The 18,244-nt window shown below is 36.7% G+C and overlaps 2 protein-coding genes across 3 annotated transcripts in view; one reads left to right on the top strand and one right to left on the bottom strand.

Annotated features, from left to right (window-relative positions):
• The window catches only part of LOC121739357 (eukaryotic translation initiation factor 4 gamma 3-like), an 86,941-nt gene extending 80,928 nt beyond the window's left edge, over positions 1–6,013 (top strand). For both annotated transcript variants that reach the window (XM_042131767.1, XM_042131768.1), the window contains 6 exons: positions 10–196; positions 276–452; positions 774–932; positions 1,215–1,449; positions 2,111–2,212; positions 4,112–6,013. In XM_042131767.1, coding sequence (XP_041987701.1) covers positions 10–196; positions 276–452; positions 774–932; positions 1,215–1,449; positions 2,111–2,212; positions 4,112–4,191 — 940 coding nt within the window. In that variant the 3' untranslated portion in view covers positions 4,192–6,013. The remainder of the gene's footprint in view (positions 1–9; positions 197–275; positions 453–773; positions 933–1,214; positions 1,450–2,110; positions 2,213–4,111) is intronic.
• A 5,584-nt stretch (positions 6,014–11,597) lies between these two features.
• On the bottom strand, positions 11,598–16,123 carry LOC121739371. The gene is made up of 2 exons (XM_042131813.1): positions 15,877–16,123; positions 11,598–11,956 (listed from the first exon to the last, which is right to left on the bottom strand). Exons 1-2 carry the CDS (start codon positions 16,113–16,115, stop codon positions 11,614–11,616), a joined length of 582 nt encoding a protein of 193 aa, XP_041987747.1. The 5' UTR covers positions 16,116–16,123; the 3' UTR covers positions 11,598–11,613.
• Positions 16,124–18,244: the final 2,121 nt, after the last annotated feature.

Here is an 18,244-nt window from a genome sequence, read left to right as displayed (position 1 = left end):
ATTTTTCAGGTCATCGAAGGAGGCGGAAATAATTATAAAATTACTCACAGACATAGTATCCAAAAACGTTATATCAATAGAGAACTTCCTAACGGGTGTGAAAGAAATAGTATCCGTTGCGCCCGACCTCTACATAGATATTCCAATGTTGTACGAATATTTAGGAAAATTAATTGCGCCGCAAATAGAGAAGAAGGTAATTCCTGATTCTAATGTTTCCAATATATATTATGTTTTATGTTGTAAAAATGATGCTAACACATAAATTATTTCAGCATATAACGTTCGAGCAGGCGCTTAGCATTTGTGAAAAAGTAATTCAAGCCGAGCACGGCCATCTAATACTGAGGGTTATAATAAGAGAACTAAAAGATAGCATGGGACCAACCTTCGTTAAAACAAAATGGAGTGAGTCTGGTCTCAAACTAAGTCAATGGATGAGTGATGAACAGGTGTGTATATAAAATACATTGTGTCTATATAAATTACATTCTCTGTTTTTCAATTGCAGCACTACAGTCTACAGCACACTATGCGGTACAATGCTGAACATTTTTAGTCAGCAATCTTTCAACTACAGCAACGCTTTGCACAAGCAAGGACTCTCAAACAAACTTATTCACTTTTTTATTAGATATTACCATATTCGGCATTGCGCGCCACTGACTCGTATTATGCTATGCAATCGGAAAACACATTATTGATTAAGTTTTTTCCTCTGTCAGTAAAAACTTTGTCAGTTTAGTATTATAAAACTAAAAATGTTCTCGTAGGTGCCAAAATGGATTGAAGAAAATAAGTTCGAGTTTTTGGAAGGTGGTGCTACCACTGATGACACGTCAAAGATCCTCTCCCCCACAATGACACAAACTAAGCTGTTACAGCTTATGAATTCCGAAGAGTCCTGTGAAACAATACAAGGGTGGATTAAGGTAAAGCTCTAGATTTATATATACCCAATAGAATAAGTGTTTGCGAGCTACTTGCGCCGATTCGTCTCCCTGGGTTAGTTCCCGAACCGGTGGTGAGCATCATTGTACACTCCTGAACGTCGTATTCGTATTGTCGTATTCTTGTCTCCATGAGGAAAAATGTATATTTTTTGTTCTACTTAAAATATCTTATATGTAACCGATCTTAAAATTATTAAACTAATCTCAATGAAGTTTATCGGAACTCCAAGATATTATTAAAGAATTAATTTATGTTGACAGGATAATCTAGGTGCAGCATCTAGTGAGGACTGGTTCCTAAGAGCCCTGAGTCAAACGATATGCGAATATGCACTCTACGGCTCAGACAATAGAGACGTGCCGCACTTTAGTCTCGAGAGAATGAACAAATATTCTCCACTGATTATAAACGAGCTTAGCGAATCCAAAGTTGAGCGCGAAACTAGTTGTCTCTTTGGAATTCAACAATTAATACATAGGTTGGAACATCCTCAAGGTAAGATGTAAAACTGTGGCGAACTGTACCCTAAGGGTGAAGCCAAACGAGCGTAATTTGTGAGTTGTGAGTCGCAGAATTTCTGCCGCGTAAATATCTTTTCATACAAATCATAACTCACAAAATTACGCTTGTGTGAATCAAACAGGACTTTTGGTATGAAACTGATTGCAGCAGAATTCTGCCGAACCGAAATTCTGCGACTCACAACTCACAAATTACGCTCGTTTGGCTTCGCCCTAAGGCTGCGTTCCCACCGCAGCTAGGCTAAGCAGTGTTGCAAAGATTTACAAGAACCAATAGAATCATTGGGTTGAACGTGGTCAGGCAAATGAAGCGTTTCTATTGGTTCTTAAAAACACATTCCTCGCAACGCAGCTTAGCTCTGCTTTGGTGGTAACGCAGCCTAATTCTTGTATTTAATGCAGCTCCGTTCTATTTTTGATCCAATCCGTTTCCTATCTATATATTGTCATGTTGGCTTGATGTTTCACGAGAACACCATCTTATTTTGATCAGAAACAGGCTGGATCGAATGAGAAACAAAGCTGCGTTATTGTTGCATTAAAATACTAGAATCAGGATACTGAGTAAATTGCGTCGATGCTTTGTTTAATTCTGGTAAATATTACAATTTACAATAATTTTTATTTCTTTTCAGGATTAACATTAGAAATATTCCAATTTTTACATGAACAATATATAATATCGGTAGAAGGTTTTATTGCGTGGGAAGAATCAGAAAAAGAACCAGAGGGCAAAGGTGTGTACTATTGTTGTTTTAGGTTATATCTTCTAAAATAAATTTTTCTGTCTCTTCAGTTCACTTCAGACAAGGAAAATTTGAGTTAAATAATACCAAATTGGTTCCCATTTAGCAATTTTACGGATCCGCAACGCTATTTTTCTATTGCCTATATTTTTTCATGTAAGTGTCTAAACACACTAGGCCGAGAAAACGCGGCCGAAGTTCGGCACGTTTACGCCTGCAATGTATTTTAAATTGCTGGTGAGACTGGCGACACACCATGCCGAAATTACGTCGCGTTCACCCGGTTTCTGAAAGGCTGATCAACACTAAAATTAACTAATCGCCTGTTAAATCTCTAGTCAAGTAACAAATGGGTTGCTAGAAGCACGGTTAGTTAGTTTAATTTGATCAGCACGTCAGTTGACGGTAGCTGTTCAATTTGACTCGAGAATGATACGTCAACCGCCATTTTGGGTTTCCGAAACGCTTGTCAAGCCGTGATCATAGATTAAGAGGATTCCACACCGCCATTTTTCCTTACAAACGCTGTCCCCTGTTTCCTCCCTGGATAATGCCGGTAGAGTTATGATTTTTTTCCTGAATATCTATGGCCACTATTAGCATGTCCCTATGTTTTCTTTTTTTTCATAATTTTATTATCAAAAAAGATAAGAACGTCCAAAAACCCAAAAAAATTGCCAGATTTTCCTCTGTGTTCAAACACCCAGAAAACAAAAGTGGCTAGCATATACAAAAAAAATAAAACATAGGAACACAGCTCAAGCCTTGCTTTAATTCTTAATGAAAAAAGTACTTAAATCGGTTAAGTTTTGGAGAAGGAATCAGCGGACAACGAATCGAAGATTTTCTGTTCTTTTATTAGAACTTTTGTCGTGTTGTCTTTATCGCTCTGCGGTGGGAGACTTGAGATTGGTGAGGCAGCAATACATTTTCAAATACCTATTTTCAATTTCTCTCGCCCCTGGTGTATCCTCTTAAGCCCCAATTTCACCAACGACTGTTAAAGTTAACGCTCGAATTAGTATCACGTTACCTCTTTCGTTTTTCTTATGAATGAAAGAGAAGACATGACATTTTAACAAGCTGTTAACACTAACAGACGTTGGTGAAATTGGGGCTTAAAGTTTGTCAAAAGCTGTGTCAACTAATCGGTACTTGTGGGTGAATTAACTTATGAATTCAAGTGATTTTTATGTGAATCTACATTTTCTCTTTGAAAGTACGTTACTATGAGGTTCGTAAACACATTTATTATGAAGTTTTAATAAAAAATCGTAAGAAATACGTCGATTATGCAAATAAACTGTTTTATTTGCAAAAAATGTATATTTTAATCAATTTCATTTCTATAATGAAGAAGAGTAGGATTTGATATCGTCTGAAAAAGTGAAATTCGGAATTCTGACAAATGAACGAAAATAAACAAATCGCATGTCAAATTAAGCTGATCACAGGTTAGTTAATTTTCGTTTGATCAATGTTTCAGAAAGTAAAGATTTGAAATTCCCAGAACGTTTTTGACGGCAACGACAGTCTGCAATTCCTTCTTTTGACATTTAATTTGCATTTTTGATAGGTAATAGTGAAGCAATGAACGAAAACAAACAAATCGCTAGTCAAATTAAAAATGATTAGTTAATTTTCGGCTGATTAATGTATCAGAAACTCAAACTGATTTGACATCCATGCTAAATTAACAGCAGTCTAACACTGCTGTTAATTTAGCATGGATGTGTTGATTAGTGATTTGACAGACCATTCAGAAACCGGGGGGTTGTGTTGTATGTGTAGCGCATTGCTGGCGTAATCATGCCGAACATCGGCGTATTTTCAGCTTAGTGTGTTTAGACTCTAAGGGTGTATTTCTTACACGTACGTTTTTGTCTCCAGCGGTAATGCTGAAGGCGCTGACGTCGTTCTTTACGAGTATCAAGGAGGCCGACAACGAGGACTCGTGCGGCGAGGACTGACCCCCGGCGTCCGCACCAGACATCAACGTCTTCTATATTTTTATATATTAGATACACCCTACACGAAACCCATAGATTATATATCTCAACGCTTAACCAACGGAAGCTAGAAAAAAACTTGTATATTATTTGTTATACCGATAGCTGTTCGACGAGGTCCCAAAATTGTTTTGATCGCTTCGAAAATGCAGAGTAAAGCGTAGACGTAACTGATGTTTTTTATAGCATTTTTTACAACGATATACCGATCGGCACATCGTTTGCAATATCTTGATTCAGCGCAGATACGTTGGTTGTTATATACATTATATACAATAGTTGACAGCGTCCCGTTTACGAAGCGAATGTTTTATATTTTATAAAAGAGTAAAGGGGCGTTACGTAAGTGTCTTAACCTCGCCTCGGCTTCACAGTATCGTTATATTACTGCATCGAGATATTGGATATTCACCGTTCGAGCGCCGTCGAGGGGATTGTATAGAATGAGTGACGTATGTCAACGCTTGCGACTGTAGATAAGCTATATTTACACGGCGGGGTCGTCCCGGTGGGAAGCTGTATATTTATGCTCATTGGTTTTACGTCGTACGGCGGTATCTAATATTTAAGAAGTAATAAATATTTAAGTTGTAATTTATTTTGATATATAGATAAATTTATTGTGGAAATAATAAAATACGAAAGTTTTTTTCTATGGTCGAGCCATATTTTAACAATATAGCCATGCTGGACAGGATTCATGATGAGATATCGAATTGTTATAAATAGCACGCGCCGGGTTCCACCCTCGCCGCCCACGCGCGCCTCACCATTGATGTTCAAAACAAAACTCACATATTTATTCTTAATACAGCGATTATTCGGAAAAGATACTTTTGTATCGACCCATCCATAGCAATAGGTAACGAACGATTTTGTTGAAAGCAATATATCGGTGAAAATACGGGCCTAATCGACACACTGGCGCTGTTTAAAGCGTTAGATTAGGTTTTGTTATATAGTTTATGACAATCGGAACCCTAGGAAATGTATTCAGTAATTTACATAACATGTAGAAGTCTATGGGGAGTGAAGGGATTTTTTTTAAATATGTATACAAAAATAATATACTATATTTTAGCATGTACACACCGTCTTAGTGATTCGCGGCTAGGCGTTCGATTGTTGTACGCATCCATACGAGAGATGTTGTTATAACGCCTATACTATAATATATTACATTGTATTAATTTTTATAGATATAGACAGCTATTTTTTTTGTACTGAATAAAGGGACTTAAAATGTAAAAAAAAATATATACAACGTTAAAACTACGTTCTCTGTGGAGATTTTAAGTGATCGAAATAAAAATATATATTTTAGCTTAATAAAAAAAATTCAAGTACGGTATCATTTAAATACTTTATTAATTCGTGAAAGCTTCTGAAGAATGTACGTCCAAAATGTCACGTCTCCATCATGATATCACTCAGCGCTTCCCGTCAATATCGCGCCAATATCGGTTTGCTAACCTGAGAATATCGAATCGGCTTTTGATTATGAATTCCATTTAATTTGTTTAATTATTATTATCAGTTGTTATTAATGCAGCGACTCGATATCGCACATATCTAGTAGTAGATCATTATCTTTTTAATTATTTTTTATAGTTTTATGAATATATTTTATTGTAATGTATCAGTTAGCTGTAACCCTGTCTCAAACGCGGGGCGCGAGACGCCCAACCACGCGAGAACTGCGCTACTGAGTTACTTTTTTGTTTTTCGATAGATAATCTTGTCACTTATTATGTATGTTATGTAAATAAACTTTATATGAAAATATTTCTTTTATTTTTACCAATTCTGTGCAGGGCTCGGAACCGGTATTTTTTTAACCAGGTTAAAACGCTCTAATCAGGTATGCAGGGCCCTCGCTACCATATGTGCAATGTGTGCAATGCACACGGGCGCCATCCTCTAGGGGCGCCAAATCACCATCTTTAGGGACGCCAAAACCAACCAAGGACCCTAAAAATTTGCCTAAAGGGGCGCTAAAATCTTTTTCTGCACACAGGCGCCAGTAGCCCTTACGGGGGCCCTGCAGGTATGTTGAATAAGTATTCGCTCGGAGCGAAACCGAGATGCGAGAGGTATTGCTTCTGAAATTAACCTGGTTAATTCTTCGCGGAAAGTAACTAGTGCAGTAATATCTATCCCTTTCTAGTGCACCATCTAATAGCCAATAGGCCATAACTTGTTTATGTGTGGACATATGGGTGAGGGTCGTGGACCGTGGAGTGTGAGTGGGCGGGGCGAATAATCGCCAACGGTTCTAACCGGTATTTTGAGCAGGAGTATCATTTTGCTCTTTAAACAAAACCAGGAATAATTTCGGGACTTCGATGTCTGTCTGTCTCGGCTGTAACTCAAGAACGGTAATAGCTAGAGAATTGAAATTTTTACAGATTAAGTACTTATGTATTTCTGTTGCCGCTATAACAACAAATACTAAAAACGAAATAAATATTTAAGAGGGGTATACAACAAACGTGATTTGATAAACATTTTTTGCTCGGTATTTACACTTTCACAGTCCACCATGCAAAAGCAAAATCGAGTGACTAGACTTGAGGGACTAGATTCTAGTCCCTCGAGTCCACTCCAATATTCATTGTAAAGTATTTATTTGTAATGGATTAAAAGGATTATTATTTTATTAAGTAATTTTTATATTATGATCTTTTCATTAAATGAAAATTACTTTTTCTCTAGAATTCAGTGCCAACTGCCAATGCATCCTTTTGGATACTATCAGGGCGAGCGAAGCGAGCCCTAGTATATCCACAACCTGTACATTTTTGTACACTTTACGGATAAACTATCACGCCTATTGATTTGTGCTTACATAGTAATTTTTATTTACATGTAAATATGTTATCATCAGTCAGTCAAGGTGTGACGACGCGAGCCTTCACAAAGCTCGGCTAGTAGCTAGTAAATGCTTAAATATAATTTTCTTTAGGGAATTATTTTATTCCCCTAATAAAATATTCCCATAATTTAAGGTAGCACAGTAAGTAACGAGGCAACACTAATTTGCATTAGTGCCAACATGACGGCAAAGGAACTATTTGATGAAATGAAACGCACTATACCTAGCCCCATAGATTAAGGTATTATAGTATAGATGTAATCTTAGCCCGTCATCGCGTGGCCATTTTGTGCTTATCAAGTAGTGTGCGTTTATTTTCTTGTATATTTCTATTTGTCGATCATTTCGAAGCACATTTATAATACAGAAAAGAAAGTCATTTAGTTTATGATATCGATAAACTATAGTTCAAGTAATTAGAATCCGTAAACACTCGTAAAAAGCTATGCAACTCTTGTAGCCAAATTTGAAATTATTAATTGATGTGACATTTTTAGCACTATTGCCTTATATAGCACGAATAAGGGATTATTAAACTTATAAATTATCTTTCTAGCTTATAAAAATACCGATTGAAAAGCCCAAAAAACGTTGTTCAAAGCTTCCGTTATACACCGATATAAGCATTGACATGGCCACATGGGCGTACCGAGGAGGAGGCAGCTCCCCCCCCCCCCCCCCCTGGATCTGTCTGCAATACAATATTTTTACAACTAAAAATAATTAATTTTTTATTCTTTATAAACACCTAGCTCATGAAAAATTTGATTTGCCCCCCCCTGGCCCAAAACCTGGGTACGCTGCTATCATGTATCACACGACTCTTTTTACCACGCAGTGTTACTGATAGTGACATCTCTCTTGCTCAGGCCTTTGTTTCTCTATTCCGCTAGGTACCTACACTCTGTCAAAAAAGTCATGAAATTAAAAAGTGGCAACATCGTAGTGTCATCCCTTTTTTCTGAAAGGGATGACACTACGATGTTGCCACTTTTTAATTTCATGACTTTTTTGACAGACTGTATATTAACATATGACCTAGCCCCTAGGTTACTATAATACTTTATATATTATGTACTGCCCAGTTTATTATGCCACGGCTCTTAACCGTGTTCGTTTCATTTTTTCGCAGTTTGGCAGCTGACTGTCAACTTCATAATTGAGTATCATATTCAATAAAATTAACAATTTCTGTCAGAATTGTTAGGATGTTATTGAACATGACACTTAATTATGAAGTTGACAGTCAGCTGCCAAACTGCGAACAAATGAAACGAACACTGCTATTGACGTCTGTGTCACAGATAATACAATAACGAAGAGATAATAAATTATGTTGCTAGTCGCTACGTACAGTGACAACAAAATATTATTTTGTCGCCAAAATCCAGACGCTAATCGCCACTTGTGGTGAGTTTGGACCGCGGAGCTAATAAAAGGCTGCGTGGTTTGGACTTTCTGATAATTTATTTTATTTACAGTCATTTTGGGTAACTTTGAATTGCGATTTAACTATTGTTCAAAGTTAAATCGCAATTCAAAGTTACCCAAAATGAGCTTACTTATAAGGCATTTTTTGAATTTGAGTTACCTACCTGCAAAACGTGTCACATGTCATAACATACCTATTCTGAAAGTTTTATTAAATAAAATGTATCTACACGGCTGACGGCCCTTGCCCCTTTACAGGGTGTAACAAAACTGATAATACTTTAGGACCGCTATCCCGTCGCCACTTAATCTGTGGCCCGCATACTGAAAAACCATTTTTTCAATTCACGCCCACCGGCAAAATAATGTAAAGATTAATTATAATACACGTATTTTTTCTTTTCTAATCACTCAGTACTAAAATGTTGAGAAATAGCTTCCGAAAGTTATCCTACAATTAATGGACACTACGCGTCCCCCGCGCGTGCGCCTCCCCGCGTCACCCCCGCTCATACCCACCGCCGCGAGTGACAGTTCTGCAGACTGCAACGATTTTAAATGGGATAAAATATGTCTTTAAAAATATAATACCCAATTTTTTTTTTGTTAAATGGACTATCCTAATGATACGCCCTGGAAAAATTTTTGCAGAAAGGTTTAATTGCACCCAGTATATTATGTTCCTTGTATTGAGTGACCGTAACAGCACTGAAAGAGCATTTTTTTAAACTTTTGTATGGAAATATGACGCTGGGGCACTTACCCATACAAATCACAAAAAGCTGCTTGCTCTTTCAGCGCTGCTACTTTCACAATGAACTCTATATTATAAGGACTCGACGACCTTACTCGCCTGTGTGTCAAGTGGCCATACACGGGACAATTTGCACTTCCTGTATTGATCTGAAGGGCATATTTAATGCTTATTTTATTAAATTATTGAACCACAAATGAATAAAAATTAAAAAGTTTTATTTTTGAAGTAAATTGTAGGTTATGTTACAAAATGTAGAGTGTGAACGACTGTCAACCCAAGTTATACCGACGTAAAACTAGGGCGTGGGTTGGTATAATGTTGGAATAACGTTTGTATGGGAGTTACACGTCTGCCCAGAACCTGGGTACGCCCATGAACATACCTACCTAGCGGAATAGAGCAACAATTTCGAGCTGTCAAACGAAACCGAAATTAGTTTTCATCTGTGTGAAAAATATGTACGTACGTATACACATAAACTTTTCGATTTAGTTTTTTTTTATTCCTAAATAGCACAAAGCTCCTTCCGTCGACGACATGGTAACCCAGTGTACTAGTGTGTCACCGACATGAGCCGAGTAAGTTCACGGTCTTAAAACCCGCGTATCCTAAGATCCGACCGTAAAATTCTACATGAATCGTTTTTTTCGATCAAATATATTTTAAAATAATCTTTAGAACGTATAGAATGGATGAATGTTGGGTTGCCTTGTTAAAAGTAGCCGCAAGTACCTCTAATTGAGCAAAATGAAAGCCCGTAATACAAACTTGCGTGTATTCAATGGAAAAGTAATAGAATTAATAAGGAATGACATTGAGGAATGACAGGACAATACACATAAAAATAAAAACACCTGTTAAATAAAAATAGCAATCTTGCGAGTTCTCGACATCCTCAAATAATGCCAGGCATAATAATTGTAGACCTGAACATTTGTCATATACAAAAGTGATGGCAACCCCAGTTTGCGGCTATCGTGCAACTGGCAACCATGAATATTCATGTACAAGATGCATAAAACTTTAATTTGGTATCAAAATTATTAAAAAAAATCGATGCTTCAATTGTGATGAAGAACTATGTCTGTTTACGGGCTGGCAACCCTAGGTTGCGGCCGACTTAGAGCTGGCAACCATTTATAACTTATTTTCTCACGTTGGAGCAAAGGACTCGTTTCCAGCTCCCAATAAATAAAAAAAAAATATATTTTCTCACGTCATTTTCTTTCAAATGATGTAAAATTTAGGTACTGAAAAAATATATACATACAAATTATGCATTTATCTCATGAACATGCAACTTAATAATTAGAGGTACTTTTGACAAGGTAACCCAACATTAATCCACTCTATACGTTCTAAAGATTATTTTAAAATATCGTTATCGAAAAAAAACGATTCCTGCAGGATTTTACGGTCGGATCCAATACTATTATAATTCGTACGTCTATCAGCGACGCGAGCTGAGTAAGTTCGCGAACTCAAAACCCGCGTAGGTACTTTAAGTTCGTACGTCTGTCAGGCACTTTTTTTTGTTACACCCTGTATAAGTTGGTCACAGGCTCGGCGACAAGGAAAGTTTTGCGAGCTTTTTTACAAGCAGCATTCAAAATATTATATATAGCGCCTGCAGTCTGCACCTATGAAATATTGATCATAGAACTTTTTCTAAATATTTGTTACGCTGGTTTCAGACTACGCTAAAATATAATAGCATAGTTAAAGTACATAGCTATTAGCTCATAGTATATATCGAGCACCATAGGTACATAAGGTATAGCAGGCCAATAATATATTATAGTAGTTAGTGTGAACGTGTCCATAACCATAACCATGTATAGGGTTGCCAGGTCGCTAAACCGAAAAGCCGGACAAAACAGGCAGCTTGGCCGGACATTCGTATAAAAAAGCCGGAAACTTTTATTCAATCTAATTATTCAAATTCCTGCACAAATTTTCTGTTTTATTTAAACAATTTAACATCTGTTAGGTGTAAAACCGTCTAAAATTAGTAGGATTCTCATATAAAATTATAGATTCAAAGCTCTAAAAAAAATTAATTTTGGCCGGACAGGCAACCAAAAAGACTGACTGTGTCCGGCTTTATCCGGACGCCTGGTAACCCCAACCATGTATGGTGCACATGAGACTGCACAATATTCTTGTGGTATGAGCTGTATACTATAATATTATGCTATTATATTATAGCGTAGTCTGAAACCAGCTTTAAGATGAGATAAGAGAGATAAAGTTGTTGCTTGGGAAGTTGGGAGATTCGAAAAAAAATAGAAAATATTGTTTTTCACGACGCTAAACTTTTTTAATTTTTTTTATTAACAACGGTATGAGCTTCTGGCAGTATATTAGTAGCTGTAGTATTTTGAACTTGATATTGAAAATTGGGAAGATCTTTCTTTGCTTCTAAAACAATTTCCTGTAAGCGGTTTGCCGACACTGGACATGAAACCTGACCTTCCTTTTCACATTCCTGAATTAAGAATCTCATTTGATTCTCTTCCACTGGATTAATAGCTTCTTTGGATTTTTCTGAATGTCTTTTTAGTTTGCTGTCTATTCTAGCGAGTTTTTCTTTGTGTGAATTTATTCTCCATGGTCTTTTAATATCTGATTCTGACAAACTGATATTTAAATCTCTTTTCTCCCTGAAATTAATAGAAAAATAAATATTCTGAATCTTTTTTTTCGTATGTTCAACGATAGTAAGCCGTTTATAATCCGATTTCCAAATTCTTTTTGTGTTGTATAAAGTTTAGCTCGAGTTTGGTACCATGTTGACAAAAGTGGTGATCTGATGATGGGATCCATGAGGAATCGAGGGAACTCCTTGTAATTTGTATGGAAACATATTATATAGTGATTTCGATTTTTTCTGAAGCATTTGAGGTAAATGATACCAAAAAGTAAGATTTCGCATCAGGTTAAGCCCTGGATCCGAGGTACCCAACAGAACTTTTGATACCTTATAGATACAGGTTCGGGGATTTAGCGAATAATATATCAATTTGATTAATCATCATCACCACAACTATCATTATACCATGGGTCATCACATTATGACGCAATTATTACTACTTTTTGTGATACTTTGCATCGAAGCTGATGTTTTTGATGATTACTTATTTCGCTGTTTGTGGACCGATTTTTAAAATTCTTGTTTTGTTGTACCTATAGGATATACTTAATCTAAATTTTGTATAACAATTACGAAAATGGTGATCTGATGATGGGATCTATGAGTAGTCGAGGTAAATCCTTGAAATTTATTAAAAATCAAATGACGGTTAAGAAGTTGTTTCTACTTAACTTAAACATTATGGCTGCGTTACAGATGATGTTAATTTTGACCAAAACGCTCAAAACGTCCCCTTCTGCCGTTCTCTTTGGCGACCGGGGTCGTTTTGATCGCGGCTATGACGTCACTCATGACGTCATTATTTTCGCTCAAAACGACCCTTGACGAAGATGGGTCAAAGTGGGCGTTCTAGTTTTTTTTTAAATTTTAACCTATTACTATATCGCGAAAGCCATGTTTGGAAAGTTTTCAGGAGAGAGTAGAGACAAAAAACTTTATATTATTTCATTACAAATAATATTTTAATTGAAATATGTAAGTATACTTATTAAATTAAATAACATTTAAATATTTTGTTTGGAAAATAAATTGTTTTAAATTAAAGGTCAAATGATTTCTTATAAAATATACCTAATACAGTTAATTTTCATCTCTCCTATACTGACCCGTACTTGACTAGCATTACACGGTATTGTTACATAACGTTTATTATATTATGTGACAATAGTCAATATTCAAAGTAAGTATGTGGTTTTGTTATTAAAATATGATTCAATGTGAAAACTCAAATATAATAAAAGTTTAACTATATTAAAAAATGATTACTTAAGTAAAAAATGTAATAAGTACTTACTAAAAACGAAACAAACATAGGTAGGTAATATTGTGTATTTTATTTGTAAAATAAATGTAACTATAGTTTGTGCGTTTTATGTTGATATGCGTGAAACATTATAATTGACAATAGTAGGGAAGTTACCTAACAAAAATTAATCGATAGATTAAAAATATCTAATCACTTCGTAAAGGAATTGCAATCGAAATTATCGATTTCGTACTGACATTTCAGTGGTGCCGGCGATTTAAGATGGCCGCCCCTTTTTATCGATTTGATTTCGATTCAACCGAGTCAATCTCTATTGACATAAGTTCCGTTTCATGCAAGAGACCTTTTTCAAATGTTTTCGTAACAATAATTTTATACTCCTATTTCACAGTTAATATTTATAATTTTTATTAATAAGTTAGCATTTAGCATCTTTTCATTTTTATTCATTTACAATTATAGGAAACATTTGTTTTTGTAGATGGAATATAATTTATTACATTTTGTTTTTTTTTGTTTTCTTGTAAAAAAACCTGTAGCAAGGAACATAAAAACTGTCACCCATATCATCTTAGAACGCACAAACTATATAAACAATTAATTTTATTTACGACTTGAAGAAAAGGATCGTAATATCAAGTTCGGTTCAATGTAAGTACCTATGTATAAAAAAAATATACTTAGTTCTTTTTTTAAAATTTTCTCAAAACGCTCAGAACGATCCTTAAGGGGAGGTTATTCCTAAATTAGTAGGTCGATGTCTGTCAGTGCGAATGTCGACGTAAATGACATTAAAATAACATTCATATCAGCGCGCCTTGTACAGTGGCGGTTACGACGCTCGCCGCGTCCATGATAGGGCGAAATAGGAGAAAAAACCTTTTTACTTAGATAAAAAATAGTATAACTAAACATGTATCCATACATTTCCCTGTAAAATTTTAATAGTAATCGAACTATCCAAATCATTTTTTGATTGATTCCCTGTAAGTCCTATAAAACTCAAAATGTTTTTTAAATCGAGGTTGTTTCGGAATTTTTTTTATCTAGTAAAATTATCTGTATTGTGTTTCTAACCATAAAAGTCACTAGTTAAAAGATGTATCTATACATGTATATATTTTTCAGTTTTTTTTAATGACCTTTCTTTAATAATTACTCATTCTAGAAACGTGAATTTGGAATAACCTAGCCTTAAGCCCGGCCGCACATTGTCCGAAATTTCTGATCAGAAACAGTTGAACGTCCGCGCTGTCTCTTACATTTTGTACTGAGCCGAGCTCGAACTCGCCGGAAGGATATTTCGGATAGTGTGCGGCACAGATTACTAGTATATATTTGTAGAGAAGAAATTCAACGGTTTCTGATCAGAATTCGGACAATGTGCGGCCGGGCTAAACCTCTGCTTAAACCGTTCCACTTGGGTTTGTATCACTGACGCTCACATGCAAGTGGAACGGGAAAAACTACAGTCTTGAGCGTTAGAGTTTTTAACGTCATCTGGAAGAAGGTAGCATCCCAATTTGGTATTATATTCACAAAAGTGGTGATCTGATGAAGGATCCATAAGTAATCGAGGGAACTCCTCAAAATTTATAAGGAAACATGTGGTGACTTCGGATTCGTGAGAAGTATTCTAAGCATATGCTACCAACAAGTAAGATTTTGCACCGAGGTATACCTGGTATACCTGATTCTTTATAGATACAAGTTTGGGGTTTCGGCGTTGTTTTAAGAACGAAAAGCATATGCTACTATGCAAATTACATTCATCATCATCATCATTATCACTACCATATTATACCATGCATCGTCCCATGGTTATAACTTATGAGCCTATAATGACCCTGTTATATCATATAAAGTAGATATATGTAGTATCTACTTTTCATAGTCTTTTAGATCGAGACTCGAGTTTGTCAAGCGATAATAAAAAAAAATCTATAGACCTACCTAATATTATAAACCTGAAGAGTATGTTTGCTTGAACGCGTTAATCTCAGGAACTACAGGTCCGATTTAAAAACTTATTTCGGTGCTAGATAGCTCATTTATCGAGTAACGGCCGTTCCCAATATTTGATCTATCTCTGGTTTTGCCCTACGAGAGATAGGAATAGCTCACATTAGACATTAGAGACATATATTTTATGTCAATTGTGAGCTATTCCTATCTCTAGTAGGGCAAAACCAGAGATAAATCAAATATTGGGCCGTAAGACTGTAGGCTATATATTATCACGCTAAGACTTATACGACCGAAGAAACTCAGGAAAATGTGGAAAAAACGGGGGAAGTATTAGAAATTACGAACTACTGGAGCAATTTTTATGGCAATATTAAGCACAGATATAGAGTAGACCAAGTGAAGGGAGTAGGGACATAAGCTATTTTTTATGGGAAAATGTACGGTTTCTGTAAAATTCCTAATTTACGCGGGCGAAGCCGCGCGGGACATCTAGTATTTTATACTTTTTAGATCATAGTTTTAAGAATACTTATTGTTTTTAACTTGGAAGTCGGTTTAATTTTTATACTTTAAGTATAAGTATAATATTATCATAGAGCTGAAGTCTGAACAGTATCTAAATTACGATCTATTAAATTAGCGTGCGGCTTATATAAATTATTATTAAGTTTATATTTATATGATTAGTTGCCTACCGTCTGCTTTCTGCTATTAGTTCTTTTAGTTTTCTTTCGTTTTCTAGAAGCAGATTTTTGTCCACAACATAAGGGTTGTCATATTCCTCCATGGCGAATGGTTCCTCGTCGTTTTCTGTTTCAAACTTTTGACGGATATATCTAATTACATCGTTACATTTTTCTGGTAATTTCAATTCTGGGACTTCGAGGTCTTGTAAAAGTTTTGCAAGTTTAGATTTCTCGTCATCAGTCTCCATTTTGTCTCCATTGATCAAACTTATTTTGTTTATCGTTGCCATGGCAACTGCCAGTGGCAGCGGGCAGGGGTGCGAGTTGCGACCTATTTATAAAAAAAAAAGGGGTGCGACGCTAGGCGACCGCCTAGGGCGCCGAATAAAAAGGGGCGCCGAAGAGGGACTTTTTTTAGCCCTACCGAAGAAATCTCGCCCAGGGCGCTGATATTGTTAAAACCTAATTAGGTGGCACTACGCAGTCCGCACTGAGAACTGCAACAAGCTCCGTAGCGACGATGATCTGCAATCACCTCTTAATCTCTATTCTGATTACAGTACTCCCAAATTAATAATGTTATGCGCATGCAAATCTTCGCTAATTGTCGTAATCACGAAAACACCCGAATCTATGAAACGTAAGAGCCCCAAAATAATGCACTTGCATTTTGCACCTTGTTCAAAGGAAATAGAAGTATGCCCGGGCGCGCACTAGCAGCGGCCGCGGCGGCCATCGAGATAGTCTATACTTTAGTATGAAACCGCCATTATAGACGACGCGCACCTGGCCGCAACGCGACCAGCGGCCACACCATACTTTCGATGGCCGACGCGGCCTGGCCCAGGGGCGTCTTTCCCTTATGTGCAGGGTGTGCGTTGCACACGGGCGCCGCGGTCCTAAGGGCGCCGAGCGCGCCCCGTCGAAGCGGAGCCCCACTACGCGCGCGCCCGCGTTGGCCGGCCGCCGCGCTTTAATGACCAACGTGAAAAGAACTCCAGTTTGCATCTGGATTCTGGAGATCTTCTTATTACAGCAAAGCAAGGCGCGCCACGAGCGGCTCAACTTTTGCAATGAAAATATCCCACCAAAAACATTCTGCAAAAAACCTAACCAAGTATCGATGGAGCTGCTTGTTTATCTCTAAACAGTAATGAAATTTAGACAAAGTCGTGCCAAGCCTAAGGTTCCTGACTGCGATTTCTTTATTAATATAGTATATTATAAATAATATAGTTATATATATAAATAAGATATAATATATTACAAAATGTATAAGTTATACAATATTATATAAATATAACTATTTAAAATTTTCTTTAAGCAAGCGCCTGCACAAGGCACAAGTTTGTACTTATATTAAATTTGTTTGTATACTTGGTTTACAAATAAAGTATTTGAATTTGAATTTCAATTAGTTAATGCTGTTTGATCGGGTTTGAATTGAGACCGTGAATTTATGCAAATGGGTCACAAGTTCACAACTAACCAGTTTCTTAGCAGACAGAAGCATAAACAGACAGACTGCTCTGGAACTCAGTCTGTTGATGCTGGTGTCCCTCAGGGCTGTGTGCTATCGCCTACCCTATTCATACTGCATACCAATGACATGTTACAGATCAACGGCATTCATTGCTATGCAGAAGATAGTACAGGTGATGCCCTATCACGCTGGCTCCCCCCATATTTCTCGGGTAAATGTCATTGAGAGTCAAAACGAACTTGTGTTTAAAATAGAGAATTCATTGGAGAAAGTCCCTGAATGGGGTAGACGTAACTTAGTCCAATTCAACCCCGCCAAGACTCGTTTTGAGAGCACCTCTTTAACAATCTCCCCCAGCATTGAAATACTTGACGTAAACATATCGAACGAATTCCATTTCTGATCTCATCTAGAGGGTAAGACCAAGTTAGCCTAGAAAAAGCTTGGTGTTCTTAATCTGTTAAGAACACCAAAATGCGAGACAGCATTTCAGACGGGACCAACGCTTACAACTCTACAAGGCGCAGGTTCAGCCTCATATGGAATACAGTTCTCATCTTTGGGGGGGGGGGGGGGGGGGGTAAAATATCAACTATCTCCTTCTGAATCGCATCCAACGAAGGGCCGCTCGAATTGTTGATTGCCATTTGCCATAGTGTTTCAAACAGGCTGGACCCCTTGGAATTACGCCGAGATGTAGCTTCATTGTGCATCCTCTATCGGTTATATCACAAGGAGTGCTCTGAGGAATTGTTCGGAATCATACCTCCTGCAACTTTTTGCCATTGTTCACACGAAAAATATACCATCCTTATCACTTTGATGAGTGGCAATCTTCCACCGAGCATTTTCCTGTCATCAATAGAACTGTCATCAACAGTATTTCGTATTCCC

This window comes from Aricia agestis, chromosome Z (assembly GCF_905147365.1).
Source record: "Aricia agestis chromosome Z, ilAriAges1.1, whole genome shotgun sequence".
Taxonomy (NCBI): Eukaryota; Metazoa; Arthropoda; class Insecta; order Lepidoptera; family Lycaenidae; genus Aricia; species Aricia agestis.
This window is presented reverse-complemented; position numbering and strand designations above follow the sequence as displayed.